Here is an 18,358-nt window from a genome sequence, read left to right as displayed (position 1 = left end):
TACACTGAAAATAATATCTTTTTTCGTATATATTAAGAAACTTTGTTGTATTTTACAAAAATAATTTCGTTAAGGCATGTAATATTTAATGTAGTAACGATTTTTTTAAAACAAAATTATTTAGTATTATACAAGAATTATTTTTGATTTTACAAGATAAATTATTTTGTTACGAATTTTTTTGTTATTTTCGTCATTTTAAGTGAGTTAACCCTTAATAGCCTGGTGGTACCGCCAGATCGGATCGTTGCCTAATATTATTGTAATAATAGGTATTTGAAGTGATTTTACTTCTTTAGAGAGATTTTTAGAAATTTCTGGTTGGTTATTTAAGGGACCACCAGGCACCCAGACTTCAAATTTTTGCATATATCAGATTATATTTATCGATATTTTGGGATGTTTTTTGATTGATTTATTTTAAAATGAAGCATAGCATTTGTGCCAGCGGTCTGTTATTGCTTGATGAAATCTTGTGTTAAAATTCGAGTGGGAAAAGATCGACCAAAAAATTTTTTGGGTTGAAATTGCTTCGAAACGTCGGCGTACAATCTCTGTTTATTGCCAACTAGCTATATTCACCTAGATCACATAATCCTCTTACCAAAATTTATAATATAAGGCATAACGGGATCAAAAAATCCATAAAATCATATTTTTCATCAGAAAAGAGCTGTTTTGTATATTTTATTTATATACCAATATAATTGTCTTCATTAACAATGAAATTTCTTATTATTGCCTTTAAAGTACGTTTTACAATATTTATAATTTGGTAAATACTACATATGAACAAAGTTGTAGAACAAAAATTGCTTAGAAATGTAAGTTTTGTAACATTAATTTTTTCCGCTCAAACAAAAAAATCAGGCTATTAAGGGTGAAATTAAACGTAATTTTAAATTGACAGGAAAGTAGCTGCCTTATTTCTTAAGTTTTAGAAGGCGAACATTTGATAATAAAATTTTGATTTCTTTTAAACTAAAAGTATGGTATATATATAATCGACCTAATCTTGATGGAAATAATATTTTGAAAATTGTTATCCAACACCTAATGTAAATATAAATAAATCTACAAATCCTTCTTCCCAAACAAGTGACATATGTGATGAATTGCGTAAATGTTTTGTATAACTATCAACTTCATTGGAAAAGCAACAAATTTCTTATAAAATGGAGTGTTTCAGAAGAACACTCAAATAAAATCAATTAGTTAGAAGAAGTTAAGAGCTGTGTTGACGTTGTTCATATGGTAGATAATCCATTAAATGATAAAATATTAGAACTTGAGAAACAAAATGATGTTCTTCAAAGAAGATGCCAATATCGTAACCCTATAAGAAAATTATGCCTGAAACTCATAGAAAATGATTTTACTAACACACATGCAACATTTTTTTATAGAATTGTCGAAAAAATTTTAATGATTCCATCAACAATGACAGTCAAATGACCGGTAAAATTACCGTTACTGAACCCAATGTGTGGTATAGGTTAACGGGAATTCAGGGTTTGCCCAAGGATCTTCGATATCCCATTGCACGAATTGCTGCAATTTGTAATGTTGAATTTTGGCCGATTGATATTCAACAATGTTGCTATTTATTGAATTTATTAATTAAAATAAGATATTAGGGAGTTGGACAGTACATGGGAGGACGGTGACGTTACCCTAACTGACCACCATGCCAGAATTGTTGAGCATGAAGGACAGGTACTGACCGACTTAGACGTGGAGGGTCTTCTTGAGGTGTCAAGTGACTCCTTTGGTGAAACTAGTGCCACACAGAAGCTGGGGAATTTATCTCTGTCTGACGATGAGCTTACTGACGACTGTTAAGATAACATCCCCTGCTAAAGAGGCCAAGTGGATCCAAAGGGGACATTTGGGAGAAGACCGTCCACAGGTCGTTCGGCAAGTAGCCGTGATGAAGAAGCCAAGTGCCCCTCCACGAGATATTAATTATACACGCCGAACGAAGGAGGAGAAGGCTAGGAATGGGACTTTGAGGTCTCTCGCCTTTCTGTCTAAGAAGGCAAAGGCTGATTCTTCAAAGTTCAAAAATTTTATTACGTTTATTAGTAAAAAAGTTATAAAGGGCCAAAAAAGAATCAAAAAATGTTACACATTTTAACCCACTAAAAGTAGGAATTTAAAAAAGTACCAGACACCCATAACTAATATTGTATAAGATAATTAAGAAAACCACAAATTTCCAAAAATCCCACCTTAGTGGGAAACCAAAAACACATCTACAATCAAAATTTCATGATTCTAGGTTTAGCCGTTTGGGCTGTGCGATGATGAATCATTAAGATGAAATAAGTTTTTACTGAAACAGTCCTTAACCATCATTTATTACAAGACATATTGGAAACCAAAACAACGCAAAGATAGAAAAAACAGTTCAAAGCATTATTTTATTCAAAATTCAATATAAAAATTTACCTTCTTTTGCAATTACAATCGCAGAACCTTCACAACTTGAATCAGGGGACGGAGCTCTTGCATCAAAATGGTCAGACACATCATCATCTGATTCTTCATTTACATTGGGTATAGGTTCAATTATTTCTTGAGTATCAGTCTCTAGTCGAGGGGGCTCTCCAAATAACTCATCTCCAAATAATTCAGGTTCTGTAAATAACTGTTTTCAAGTATATAATTATAATCATAATGTAAAGTTGAAACATACGACCAAATTCATCCCCAAATCCATCACCATCTAACCGAGAATCCGTTACATCTGGCTCATTAAGCCTAATAGTTGCTTCGTTACTTTCTCTAACATTTGTTATTATCTCATCTTCGAACAATTGATCCTGTAAATTTAAGCAAATTTTATTAAAATTAAAATAAAAATATTTATAATATATACTTACATTTAGAGTAGAATCTAAATGCCCTCGAACCATATCCGGCGTATCATTATCAAAGCCGACGTCACCAAATCCATCATCATGCAAGGAAAGTGACAAACTTCCGTAATCTTCACGCATTGTAATTTCATCTGCTCTAGATTGATTTATAGAAAATTGTGCTTCAATGTCGATATCGTTTAATTCGGGCAGAGCTGTATCAAAATCATGGAAAACTTCAGGCAAAGTAATTGCATTAACATTCGCTTCTCTGTGTCCCTCTGGCAAATCAACCATTCCAGGTCGAAAAGCCATCTAAAATATAGAAAGGTATAATTTTACTTATTACACAGAAAAAATACATAAAATACATAACGGAAATGAATTTTGTAATAAATAGTATGAATCGAACATGAATTTTTTATCGATCCATTTTCAATCAGATTTATAAAAGTTTTTGGTTTTTACTTATTTTTTTTTTTTTTTTTTGATATTCATAAAAATTTGCAATAAATGTCCATTACCTATTAATCTATTTCCATATTTTTTAGATAACAATGTTGCGTTCAAAATAATAGGAGTAAAAATTTAAAAAATTTTAAATAGACATTTTTTAGTGAAAGATTTAGATTTTTAATTGAATATTTGTATAATTTATTTCTTTGATTTGTTCTCTTATTTATATAATTGTTATTATAAATATTTAAGAAACTGATTTAAAAAAATATACTTGTTTAAAATTTATATAAAAATTTATATGTTCAAAATTATAGGAGTATGTATTCGATTAAAGTTCAAATATTTTTGAAATAAAAAAAAAGAAAGGACTTTCATCTAAAATGTTATCAATTAATGTGTAGCACTACAGCATCATCTATTTTTGTCAAGATTTTATTTAAAATTTGGGTATCTGAACTTAATGTCATTTCGACAACGGCTTCGAGGGGCTTGATGACGCATGTCGTGGCCGATTATGCATAACTATGCAGTAATTTATTCAGAAACCCTTAAAAGACGTTATACGCAAAGTCTTTTAACGACTTGTTTTACAATCAGTAAGTTAACAACCATGCCATTACCTACTCCTATGAAACGAGCTTCCACCATATTGGAATCAATAATGTTTTTATACGACAACACCGCCATTTTATCTATTTTTTTGTTGGGAATATGAGAACATATCTTGGGGTAATATGTTTACCTACAAACCTTGGTCTACAATTACATTATACAGGTTATTAGACCATACCCTCTTTGTCAAGACCCATCATGAATCAATCCTATTATACGACTTCTATGAAAGTTGCGTAGAGGTTAATATTTTTCAATTAATGGACTTCCAATATATTTTCTGAATTCGTTTAGATTTAAAAATATAATTTGCGTTCGTATTCATGCATTAAATATTCATCCATGTATGAAACCACATCTAAATGTGTTACTTGGCAAACTTTATTGATTTCACTATATACTTTAAGGTATTGAAATCAAATTTTTTCAAAAAAATTTGTTTTAAAAATTGATCTGAACTAACTGAATATTAATCACGATGTTTAATAACAATTTGGGATTAATTTAAAAAAAAAGATAAGCACTTACGACAAACGCTTATTTTTTGAATAAACTGTTTAGTTTTTATAAGAGATTTTGAAACATTTGACTTCATAAAATATTCAAATAATCTTTTAATGAAATTTCCTTGAGATTTGAACAGATTTCATTTTCGTCAATTCAAACATTTTCTTTCATGATTTTAAATGAAATAATTGTGAACTGTGCTTAAAATTGCTTCAAATCATTTATATATAAGAGTTCTCTTTAATGTATTTTAATATTTACAACTAATAATGGAAATTAATCTAAATTAGGTTAGAAAATATACCGTACTCCTATTTTTTTGAACAGTCGTAATCGTATATGGATTTCGAAAAAAGTGAATAACAAAAAAACTAATGAAGCTATATACAAAATTTTATTCGTTTTTTATTTTAAACACTCAACAAACAAACATCGAAAAAAAAATATTGGATTTCCGTAAATGTTTCTTTTTAATAATAAGCTGCACAATTATTTTTAAGTCTAACTCCTATTTTTTGAACGCAGCTGTATATGTATATTAGCGACATTTTTATGATAAACTAACTATACCCAGTGTGCTTTGCTACCCTTAAAGCAATGTAAATAAAAAACACTTTACGATTTTGAAAATTTTAACTGTAATAGTTTCACATATAAATTTTTTTTACATATCCAAATGTTAATTTAGATTTTAGTGTAACCTATGAAAAATTTGAATAATATAATAATTTCCCAGATATACGACATTTTATATTTAATTCATATGGGAGATGCCAAGGTCCCATTGAAAGTCCGCCCATTTTTCTCTAAAAGTTTGCATGAATGACAAAGTTTTTCATGTAAAATTTGAATTTTCTAGCTCTAATTGTTTTTCAGATATACGAATTTTTATATTTAATTAATATGGGAGTTTCCAATTTGCTAGTCCGTCAATTTATTACCCAAATGTTGACATTAATGTCAAAGGATTTTTGCCAGACATACGATCTTTTCTATTTAATTCGTGCAAAATTTTAAGATTTTAGGTCTATTAGTTTCCCAGACAAACGACAACTCCAATTTATTACCCAAATGTTCACATGGATGACAAAGTTGTTCTTGCAAAATTTGACATTTTAGCTCTAATACCCAGCAAAAAAGTGTGGAAAAAGATGTAGTATTTTCATCAAAACTAGTAACCCGAAGTACTTCAAATTCGGGTGAAAAACCTACGAATTTTACATTAGCGTGTCATTGGAGGGATGTTGTTCATTTTTAACAACTTTGAATATAAATAAATAAATAACATTTAAATTTCTACATTCGCAGATTTTTTAATTTATTTTGCCAACATCTAATCAGTAAACATTTAATAAATATATTTTTCGGACTTAAAATCTCTTTTTTTGCAAAAAAATAAGTTTATTTTAAATAATTTTTTCATTTTCAATACCAAAATATACAACTTTGTTTTGTCAATTTTAATTTCAACACACAAAAATTAATTGTCAAAAAAATTAAAAAAATATTTTTTTAGTTTGTGAAAAATAAAAATATTTCGGATTGTTAAATGCGATAAAATTGTGTAAAAAATTAAAAAATATTTATGTGTTTGTGAAAAAACGTCGTTCAAGTCCTATTATCCCGGTATTTTCGCGAAAAAGTTTAGAAGTATTGTGAGAGAATTGAGTTCTCACAAGTGTGTTGAATTTACACAGAACTCGTCTGTGAAGAGAAGGAAATGTAATTGTTGTAAAACAATGTCATAGTCCAACTTCTTATTATTCTTTGGTACTAACCTTGGTGCAAATTTCATCCAAATCGATTTTTTGAGTTGGGTCACTTGACACGAAATTGCACTATGGTTCAGACGACCACTTTCTTTGGCCAAAACTATTTTTTATGTCGCATTTTAACAAATTTTTCAATTCAGTATTGTAGGCCATACTTCGGAGTTATAATTTCGAATACAGATTTTTGCAGATTCTTTTTTCAACTTAAGCGAAAAAAACAAATTAAACAAGTAAGAGTGTTATATTAGGCCATGCCGAATCTTATATACCCACCATCAAATCATCCTTATTAATAAATTTTGATATTATCGATCTAGTTTGAATCATATGTTGATATTAATATGAACATCAGGGACATATTTGGAAGAGGGCCAAGGGCTTAAGCATGGACCGTGCTATTCCGAATTAAAAATATTAATTTTGTTTGACCCAATATTTATAACCAAAAACTGTTTTTTTGTAAGAGTGGTTATATGGAGGGTAGGGTCAATTATGGACCTATCCTTGTCGGTTTATACAATAATTGTTTGTATCTAATGTCGCTGTACTCGTATTTTTAATTCAGTCATGAGGTTTAAAGTAATTTTCTGAAGAAAGCCGAAAATGGGGGTTTGATAGTTATCGACCGATCTTCATCAAATTCAGTTGAAAAATTTCAGTTCCTATAAAACTACCGTAATTTGGAAGAACTTTTGAGTCACACATGAGCGTTTAAGTGATTTTCTGGAGCGAATCAATTATAGACCGATTTCAATAAGGACCGATCCTTATAAAATTTGATAGAGAGGTTTTGGCTCGCACAAAATTTGTTTATGTATAATTTTACCGCTGTACTCACATTTTTGAGTCAGTAATGAGCGTTAAAGTCATTGTATAAATTATGGACACATCCTCATAAATGTTAAGAAAATGATTTTAGTTCCTATAAAACTTTTAGATATGAGTCCTTTTCTGAAGGGGAACTTATAGGAGGTAGGGTCAATTATGGACCGATCCTTATAAAATTCTACGAAGAGATTTATGTTCCCATAAAACATGTTTGTGCCATAACTCTTAGCCAGTTATGGGCGATAAAGTCATTTTCTGAAGGGTACTTTATATGGGGGTAAGGTCAATTATGCGCCTATCCTTATAAAATTTTACAAAGAGATTTATGTTCCCATAAAATATGTTTGTGCTGAATTTCACCGCTATTGATGCTTCTCTTAGCCAGTTATGGGCCATAAAGTCATTTTCTGAAGGGGACTTTAAATGGGGGGTAGGGTCAAGTATGGACCGATCCTTATAAAATTTTACGAAGAAATTTACGTTCCCATAAAACATGTCTGTGCGGAATTCCACCGCTATTGATGTTTCTCTTAGCCAGTTATGGCCGATAAAGTCATTTTCTGAAGGGGACTTTATATGGGGGGTAGGGTCAATTATGGGCCTATCCTTATAAAATTTTACAAAGAGATTTATGTTCCCATAAAACATGTTTGTGCCGAATTTCATCGCTATTGATGCTTTTCTTAGCCAGTTATGGGCGATAAAGTCATCTTCTGAAGCGGACTTTATATGGGGGGTAGGGTCAATTATGGACCGATCCTTATAAAATTATATGAAGAGATTAATGTTCCCATAAAACATGTTTGTGCCTAATTTCACCGATATGGATGCTTCTCTTAGCCAGTTATGTTCGATAAAGTCATTTTCTGAAGGGGACTTTATATGGGGGGTAGGGTCAATTATGGGCCTATCCTTATAAAATTTTACAAAGAGATTTATGTTCCCATAGAACATGTTTGTGCCGAATTTCACCGCTATTGATGCTTCTCTTAGCCAGTTATGGGAGATAAAGTCATTTTCTGAAGATGACTTTATATGGGCGGTAGGGTCAATTATGAGCCTATCCTTATAAAATTTTAAAAAATAGATTTAGGTTCCCATAAAACATGTTTGTGCCGAATTTCACCGCTATTGGTTCTTCCCCTAGCAAGTTATGTGCGATAAAGTCATTTTCTGAAGGGGACTTTATATGGGGGGTAGGGTCAATTATGGACCGATCCTTATAAAATTTTACAGTGAGATTTTAGTTCCCATAGAACATGTTTGTGCCGAATTTCACCGCTATTGATGCTTCTCTTAGCCAGTTATGGGCGATAAAGTCATTTTTTGAAGGGGATTTTATATGGGGGGTAGGGTCAATTATTGACCGATCCTTATAAAATTTTACAAAGAGATTTAGGTTCCCATAAAACATGTTTGTGCCGAATTTTACCGCTATTGATGCTTTTCTTAGGCAGTTATGGGCGATAAAGTCATTTTCTGAAGGGGACTTTATATGGGGGGTAGGGTCAATTATGGACCGATCCTTATAAAATTTTACAGAGAGATTTAAGTTCCCATAAAACATGTTTGTGCCAAATTTCACCGCTATTGATGCTTCTCTTAGGCAGTTATGGTCGATAAAGTCATTTTCTGAAGGGGACTTTATATGGGGGGTAGGGTCAATTATGGACCGATCCTTATAAAATTTTACAGAGCGATTTAAGTTCCCATAAAACATGTTTGTGCCGAATTTCACCGCTATTGATGCTTCTCTTAGCCAGTTATGAGCGATAAAGTCATTTTCTGAAGGGGATTTTATATGGGGGGTAGGGTCAATTATGGACCGATCCTTATAAAATATAACAAAGAGATTTAGATTCCCATGAAACATGTTTGTGCCAAATTTCACCGCTATTGGTTCTTCCCTTAGCAAGTTATGAACGATAAAGTCATTTTCTGAAGGAGGCCTTATATGGGGGCTAGGCGAAATTGTGGACCGATATTGCCCATTTTCAATACCAAACAAACTGCATCAGCTAAAAGTATCTATGCAAAATTTCAGCTCGCTAGCTGCTTCCATTTGGACTCTATCGTGTTTTCAACAGACAGGCGGACAGACGGACGGACGGACATGGCTAGATCGTCTTAGAATCTAATAAGGACCCAGAATATATATACTTTTATGGGTCTTAGACGAATATTTCAATGTGTTACAAACGGAATGACAAAAACAATACACCCCCCATCTTTTTTGATGGTGGGTATAAAAATTAATGTTGGATATAAAAGATAAAAGAAAGTACTTTAATCATTAACGTAATAAGCTGACCCAAAAAGAATGTGGGGGTACGTAAAACATGGATATTTGGTATAACTTCTTATATCTTTGCGATCACCAACTTCATATAAGCTTTTAAAAAAAGTCCGACCCCTTCCAAGTATGAAACTTTAAGAATCTGTTTGTCGGAAATAGTGGGATTTTATTCCAACTGGCAATATTTTGCGATTTTCGGGAAAACTGACATTTTGTTATAAAGGAGTATTTTCTTTAAATATTCCAAAATTTAGCAAATATCGTTAAATATTGGAGAATAAAAATTTAAAGTTGGATAGTAATTTATAACTATAATATTGCTAAATTTAATTAATAACTCAAATTTATGTTTTCGATAAATATGAAATATATCTAAAGGTTTAAAATAATAACTCTATATTTTAAATTTCTGTTAAAACTTAAATTTCTTAACTATGTAAATTAGCATTTTTTTCTGTCATTACACTTAAATTTTAATCAAAATAGATCTAGAACACCATAAAAATATTATTAGGACACATTTTTAGTTTTGGCCAAAAAAGTGGTCATCTGAACCATAGTGCACTGTTAAACGCGGATCAAAAAACCTTTTAAAAGATAAATGTTAAAAAATTAAAATATATGAAAAAAGGAGCTTTTTGGTAACAGGTCACGAATACTCAAAATATTTTAGGAACCATTATAAAATAAAATAAAACAATGGATTTTCAAGCTGGGTGAATTTTCCTTCTAAATGTCCAGCTTACGAAGGGACAACAGTAAATCCCATAACAATAAATATTTTAAGAAGGGTATTTAAAGCAAATAATTAAAATCTGGAAAAAATTTTATATAAAAAAATCTTAAAAATAGTCGTAATCGGTCAAAATAATCAATTATTGGGCCTGATTATTCGACTTAAAAATGGAAACTAAAATAGTTGATCGAAAAAATCGAAAATCGATTATTGGCTTTTCATGCCATTCACTAGTCCACATGATGTTTCTAAAGCCAAAAAATAGAAAGCATTTTCAAAAGAGCTCCCAACACATCCGGTAGGAAAGCAGCCCTACTTCGTACCAATAGCAGCACAGTTCTCGGACTATTTGGTACGAAAAGTTAAAGCTAATGCAGGTTTAAAAACATACAAGTCTCAAAAAGTTCCTGACAGGAACGCTGCTAAAAATTTAGAGGCCAAAAACAGAGCATGGAAATGAAAATTAAAGTCAATTTTTATAAAAAAAATATTCTTGCTGCATAATGGATGACGAAACGAATATTCTCGCAGATTTTTCGCAACTTCCTGGTCAAAAATTGTATGTTGCTGATGCTCGAAGGAATGTTGAAGAAAAGTTTGGGACCCAAAAGCAGACAAAATTTTCCAAAAAGTTCTTGGTATGGCAAGCAATATGCAGTTGCGGCAAAAGAAGCCAATCATTTTTACAACGGTCTCTATAAATACCAAAATATTAATTTCCAATTAGGGATGATTTGCTTGAATCCGATAGACTGTTTGGTGGGTGTGCAGTTTTCACTGACGGATGCTGGAACGGGTGCCGTTGTCTATATCGCTGATATCAACATGAAACGGTTACACAAGTTAATTTTAACATCAAAAGTAAAAATACAAATATGAATTTGTGGATGTCAAATAAAAAAAAATTAAAATAAATTTTGGTCCACATAAATATGAATGGAATTGCAAAGCAAATTCATAACCTAGGCAAGGATTTTCATGCACTAAAAAATTAAGAATATGCGCTTATAACATGCAATATAAAATGGAAAAATATGCACTAAAAATGTGGAAAATATGCACAAAAAATATTTCCTTATGAAATTTATTTATTAACACTAACTTTTCTTTTGTCGTATTTAAGTAAATTTTTATAGATATTTAGAACTTTAGTTTTTGACAACAAATATGTATATAGGTTCTTGATGACAGAGGTACCACTTTATGTACTCTAATACCAATTTAACAGAATCACGATCTCGTGTCAAGTGACCCAACTCAAAAAATCGATTTGGATGAAATTTGCACCAGTATTATTGGATAGTAGGCCATACACATAGGTCAAGAACTTTATCGGTCAAGTACTGCTGGAGTTAGAGGGGATCAAAGTTGGACATTTTGGTCATACAGGTTTTTTTTTCAAATGAGTGTAACTTTTCGCCTATTGGTCCTAAAAAAATTGTCCAAAGGAGTTTAGATATTTCTTTACTGTTTACAATTTTTGTATATATATATTTTTTTTAATTTTAAAAATATGTAATACAAAAAACACATTTTGTGTTCGAAAAATTAAAAAATATGCTAAATATGCTATATACATTTTAGAAATTTGCAAAATATATAAATTTTTAAGCAAAATATGCAATTTATGCATTTATAACAAAATATGCAAAAAAAACGCAACAATAATCGATGCCATTTTGTTGCAAATTATTTGATTCGAAAAGAAAACTACTTAAAAGTTATTTTGAGTTACTGACTACAAACATGCATTTGCATTAGAGATGAGCGATCCAGTGATTTCTAAAGAACGTCGTTCTATGTGAACGTGATTTGTAAATCACTGTTCTTTAAAACAGTGACTGTGATCACGGTTTTCACTTATAAATCAAAACAATATTAATATTTTTTTCCGATTATTTTGGTTAAAACCAAATATTTTACAACAACAACGTATTCTATTGGGTCTTATATTAAGTATATCATGAATTCCATGAGAAATCAATTAAGAATTGACCGATGGTCTTCAGATTTCTTTAATTTTTTGTAAACACTCTATTAGACATATAAGACATATCTAAATTAAATTCTTAAAAAATCCAAAAAACGCGAGTTTTATTGAGATTTTAATTTGTTCTAAAACTACACAAAATCAAAAAGGCATAAAACTTTAAAGGTTCATATCTTTGAGAGTTGATGTATGATTTTCTTGATTTAAAACACAATTTAATACTATGGCTGTGCTCTTTCATTCCAATATAATTTTTATATTAAAAAGTTTAAGTTATTGCATTATTTTAAGGAAATGCACTTTTTGAATGCATTTTTGAAATCGTTCTCCCTGTTTAAAATTTGTTTAAAGTGCTTTAATCGATTATTTGAATCTTTTTACGCAAAATATAAAAATATTTTTTTTATTATTGTAATTTTGTAATATTATTATATTAGAATGAAAGAGCACAGCCATAGTATTAGATTGTGTTTTAAATCAACAAAATCCGATATAAACTCTCAAAGATATGAACATTAAAATTTTTATACCTTTTTATTTTTTTGTAGTTTTCGAACAAATTAAAACCGCCACAAAAATGGCGTTTCTTCAAATTTTTCAAAATAAAAAACGGAGTTGTTTTATTTTCTACATAAAGAACATATATTGATAATATGAAGGAAATTGAAAGACATGAGGTCAAAAATTGTCAGTTTTTCTGTGTTCTTTCCTGGATTTCATGATATACATAAATATTACTGAACAAAATAAAATTGGTGACATCAGAGCGAGAGGAGTTTACAATATGAACAAATTTTAAATTGTATGCATACTATGTTGTATGTCTAATTTGCATACAAATCCTTGCCCTGTTCATAAACAAAAAAAAAATATATTTCTCTCTGGTATTGGTTACGATGACCAAAATTAAATAAATCTTATAATAATGGTTAAACCTAACACTTATTCTAAATCCATCTCTGTTAATTGTTGAGAGACATTTTCGACATTTTTCTTATAACCGTTGCGTCCCTGGTTAATAATTTATAATATATTATGTTTCCACACCCTTTCATATCGTTACTTTTTTTACAATCGAGCAAGTCATTCCTGAGATTTTTTACTTTATATATACAGTTTTTGAACGTCTATAACTATAAAAGACCAAACCAAACAAATAGTATATTCGAGCCGTTTAGAGTCGGTAAGGAGTTCCCTTAACTTATAAAACAAACAAAAAAATTTCCATATTTTTTTTTTTTAAATTTTTATGAAAAAAAAAAAAACTCTTACGCGGAGAATAACAGAAATAGGTAATGGAAAATAGGCTTAATCGGATCATATGTAGTACTTAGTAAAAGAGCCTACGAGGGGGACATATTAAAACGTTTAAGTAGACAACAATGTTAAGAGAAAGCAAATCATATTTGATTCATAAAATCATAAACCTTTTAACAGTTGAAATGAGAACTTTTAATTTTGAGATAAGAGAAGTTCATTTAAAATTGCATTTCAAATTCAGAAAAGCATAACTAAAATTTTGCAATCAGAGAAATACAATTGTTTGTTTGTATTTTAAGTTTGCATAGCTGCATCTGCAGTCTTAGCTGCTTGGCCGAATCGAAAGATTATATCGCCAACACCAATTATTCCAGTACGACTAGACAGAATATGAAATTGAGTTTTTTTTGGTTCTCCACCATAATCAAAATTAAAATTTAGGTTAAGTTAACACGAATGTATATGGTCAACATTAGGGAATGGTAAATCGACTTCGATTATGACCATTAATCGACCATTAATCGATTTTCTGCACCGATTAATCGAAAATTTTGCTCCTCAACATAAAAAGCATAATGTTTCAAATTTTTAATTACCAAATTTTACACAAATTATTTTTCTATAACTCTCTTAAATATTGTGAAAATCGGTCCACATTTGTCAGCAGTCTCTATAAAAGAAGCACAACAACCTATAGGTATAGCGATACAATTCTACACAAACAAGTTTTATGTGAAACGTGACATAGCTCTGCCATAATGTGAACCTACATACAATAAATTTCATGGAAAAATCGTGTTGTTACCCCTCTTAAAATTTAATTTGCTCTGTTTTAGAGTCTAGCGATAACCATTCGTAAGCTGGACAAATTTTAAAAAAAGGTATTTTCTAATTATTTTTTTAAATTTTAGTATATGGGCAATTTCGTGGGGTAACAATAACACGATTTTAGTTTCAATGAAATTTTTTAGTGATATATGTAAGTAGGTTCACATCATGGCAGAGTTTCGCCACGACCCCCTCTAAGTCCGGCAGTTCTTGACCGATAGAGCTGAAAATTTCTGTTTGGCTACTTTACAACTTGGTTGGGTCACTTGACACGAAATTGCCCATATATATTTTTGATACAATATATGGGTTATCATTTGAAAGGCCGCATCCAATAGTGAAAAATCATAAATAACGGCATCCTTATAATTGTCATATTCCAAACAAAATATGTATGCAATTGTAAGGTTTTTATAAAAATTAAAAAAAATGCACAATATTATCAAGTTTTGTACACTGCACTATGATTCAGACGACCACTTTCTTTGGCCAAAATTATTTTTTATGTCGCATTTTAACAAATTTTTCAATGCAGTATTGTAGGCCATACTTCGGAGCTATAGAAACTGTATTTTTTACATCAACATTAAATTACTCTTTAATAACAAGCCACTAAAGTTGCTTTTTTCATAAAATGTAATTTCGAATACAGATTTTTACAGATTATTTTTTCCACTTTCAGCGATAAAAAAAAACAACAAACAAATTAAAAAATTAATGTTGGTTATAAAAGATAAAAGGAAGTACTTTAATAACACAAGTTTACAAATTAATATTTTTTGTTTGCTCATGGAATGAAACATATATTTTGGGAAAGGGCTATGTCCGGTGGTTAATTATCAATTTTTATTTTTTCCTATACGTCGAAATTTTGAGATAAAGTGGTTTTTATTAAGCATCCTTCTCCAGTAGTGCTGGAAAAATATTTGAAAATGAGAATTGTTTTTTGGGTGCTTCCTCCTGTTTTGGGAACCTAACAACCAAATTAAAAAAAAAAATCAATAATATAAAATTTAGGACTTTCTTAACCCATTTTTTACCACTTTTTTGTGTTTTACCAGATTTTTAGTAATTGTTTTGTTAGATTTTTTTTAAAAATTAAAAAAAAAAATAATTTCGAAAAAAATTATTGACATTTTATTCTATACTTACAAACTGTATTTATCCAACATAATTCATTTCTTACATTCTCATTTATACTTTTTCTAAAAAAATCTTAAAAGTGTGAGTGATAAAAATGGCATATATTCACCAAGATTTAAGATTATTGCAACGTAATTTTTAATATTTTCGTGACAGGAATCGATTGTTAGAGTGTTGTAAGGAAGACAAGTAAAATTTTTTATATAAAAAATAACTACAACTCTAAATATCCAATTTTTTCCTCCTAATAATAATTCAAAAATTCTACGTCCTAGATTTTTTTAATATTTTTTCTGGACTTAGACTGTGAGTGATAAAAATGGCATATATTCACCAAGATTTAAGATTATTGCAACGTAATTTTTAATATTTTCGTGACAGGAATCGATTGTTAGAGTGTTGTAAGGAAGACAAGTAAAATTTTTTATATAAAAAATAACTAGAACTCTAAATATCCAATTTTTTCCTCCTAATAATAATTCAAAAATTCTACGTCCTAGATTTTTTTAATATTTTTTCTGGACTTAGACGGCCAAAATAAAAAAATGTATATAGGTTTTATATCATGAGCAAAATCGTTGTAAACTAGTATAATTAACGTAAAAAGCTGACCCAAAAAGAATGTGGGGGCACGTAAAACATGGATGTTTGGTATAACTTCTTAAATCTTTGCGATCTCCAACTTCATATAAGCTTTTAAAAAAAGTCCGACCTCTTCCCAGTATGAAAAATGTTTGTCGGAAATAATGGGATTTTATTCGGGAAAACTGACATTTTGTTATAAAGGGTTATTTTCTTTAAATATTCCAAAATTTAGCAAATATCGTTAAATATTGGAGTATAAAATTTTAAAGTTGGATAGTAATTTAGAACTATAATATAATTAATTTAATTAATAACTCAAATTTATGTTTTCGATAGGTAGGTAGGTATGTAAATTGGCATATTTTTCTGTCATTGCACTTAAATTTTAACCATAAAAATATTTTTTGGACACATTTTTAGTTTTGGCCAAAAAAGTGGTCATCTGAATCATAGTGCACTGTTAAACACGGATTCAAAAAAAAACATTTTAAATGATAAATGTTAAAAAATTAAAATATTTCTAAAAAGAATAAAAGAATGGTTTCTCAACCTGGGTGAATTTTCCTTCTAAATATGTAAAAACTGTCCAGCTTACGAAGGGACAACAGTAAACCCCATAACAATAAATATTTTAAGAAGGGTAATTAAAGCACCTTTTTTGAGGTGCATCTAATATTTTAATTAGATTTCGAACGAATATAACATTTTTAACTGTTTTTAATTAAAAAATGGAAATATTTTTATATAAAAAAATTTTAAAAATAGTCGTAATCGGTCAAAATAATCAATTATTGGGCCCGATTAATCGACTTAAAAATGGAAACTAAAATAGTTGATCGAAAAAATCGAAAATCGTTATTGGCTTTTCATACCATTCACTAGTCAACATGTACTTCAAAAAACCGTAACTCGGTACAGTTATTCCACGTCACACATTTGACCAATGCGGTTTGAAACGTAAAACTCTCCAAGGTAGAGCAAAAAGGGACGGCCTGATTCCCCTTAAGCGATCATGGCGACGATGCACGACGATCTTCCTCCACCCAGAGCTGAATTACGAATCAGAAATACAATTGAAATTAAGATGTTCCATTTCGATTTCGGAAAAGAACAATTAAATTTTATATTCAGAAAAATCAATTATAAATGAGATTTTTTCGTGTTATATTCTAAAAAGAACATGTAAAAATTAAAGTTTTTATACCTATATATATCTAGGGAAACAAATAGAAATTTAACTTACAAGTGTATTATCGTATCATTATTTTTTTTTTTTTTTTATATTTTTTTCGAAATTTGGGTCTGATATTGAAATGAAAAATCTCAACTCCAATTTTTCTTTTCTGAATTTTAAATAAACAATATTATCTTCTACGCTAATTTGATTCGAATTTCGAACGAATAGTCTTAATTCCGATTACTATTTGTCGAATTTCAAATGAAAAAAACAAATTTTAATAGTTCTTTTCTAAAAACCTATTAAAAAAATTACAATTTCATTACTTTTCAAACTAGTGTAATAACACCAAAATTACATTGTTTACAAATTTTTTTATGATCTCTTTAAAGTGAACTTTCTGCATAAATTGAACAGGACTTGCATGCATTATTTCACTCTATCCCGACTCCACTGTATTATTATTAATTTTCATAATTCAAATTATCAGTATCACCATACCTTAATTTTAACAAAAGCTTCATTACAGTCCGCCAACAAATATTTAGCTTTACGTGAATATATACGAACGACTCCAAGAAGTAAGTGTCCAGATGTTCGTAAGGCCAGTTTTACTTTAGGTTGCATTATTCCCTCAACAGACTTCTCAATGTTTGTTTCGAAAACATGGGCCTTTGTTATTTTTTTGTCCCAATGTGCCGCAAGCCACACTCTTGCCAGAGGCCCCTTTTTGGCCAATATAATATGCGCATAAAACATATTATAGGCTAGTTATTTAATTCAATCCGTAAATATAATTTTCTCAAATTGTTAATATACACCACAAAACAAAAACTGTACAAATAGTTCCAGCAGCGATGACAAATTAGGCGCTTGCGTTTAAGCACTTAGAGATGGGTACTTTTAATCGAAAGTGATGCCACCACATTAATCACTGCGACTATATATCGACTTTCGTATTCTGTCGAAAAGGTCGATGTTGGTAAGTCGACTATCATGTACGAAATAGGAAGGAAGCACTCAAGGCGAATTGAGATAAGGTGGTGGCAGTTCTGCAACAACAACATTTTACATGTATTTTGTTTTTGCATTTGGTTTACGTAGATGTCAAAAACCATAAGTACGGCGAATTCTATTGATGAAAAATTTTTGTAAAATGTTTATATTTTATTAAAAAATAAAGATAAATATATTAAAATTTGTGAGGAAAATATATTCTGAATTGAATAATGTTTGTTTCAAACGAAAAATTCTATTCCGGCAGATTAATTTGCAAAATTTAAGTGAGTGCCTGAACTTAAGTA

At 29.9% G+C, this 18,358-nt stretch overlaps 1 protein-coding gene across 2 annotated transcripts in view; it reads right to left on the bottom strand.

The window, feature by feature from the left end:
* The window catches only part of LOC119600062 (double-strand-break repair protein rad21 homolog), a 104,491-nt gene extending 86,553 nt beyond the window's left edge, over positions 1–17,938 (bottom strand). For both annotated transcript variants that reach the window (XM_037950086.1, XM_037950087.1), the window contains exons 1-4: positions 17,556–17,938; positions 2,886–3,176; positions 2,699–2,825; positions 2,452–2,640 (exon numbers count right to left, since the gene is read on the bottom strand). In XM_037950086.1, coding sequence (XP_037806014.1) covers positions 2,452–2,640; positions 2,699–2,825; positions 2,886–3,176; positions 17,556–17,813 — 865 coding nt within the window. In that variant the 5' untranslated portion in view covers positions 17,814–17,938. The remainder of the gene's footprint in view (positions 1–2,451; positions 2,641–2,698; positions 2,826–2,885; positions 3,177–17,555) is intronic.
* Between the last annotated feature and the right edge of the window lie 420 nt (positions 17,939–18,358).

The sequence above is a fragment of the Lucilia sericata genome, unplaced genomic scaffold (assembly GCF_015586225.1).
Source record: "Lucilia sericata isolate MDLA Ls3-8-SP2 unplaced genomic scaffold, ASM1558622v1 Contig000103F_arrow, whole genome shotgun sequence".
Classification (NCBI taxonomy): Eukaryota; Metazoa; Arthropoda; class Insecta; order Diptera; family Calliphoridae; genus Lucilia; species Lucilia sericata.
The sequence above is the reverse complement of the archived record's forward strand: the minus strand, read 5'-3'. Positions and strand labels throughout refer to the sequence as shown.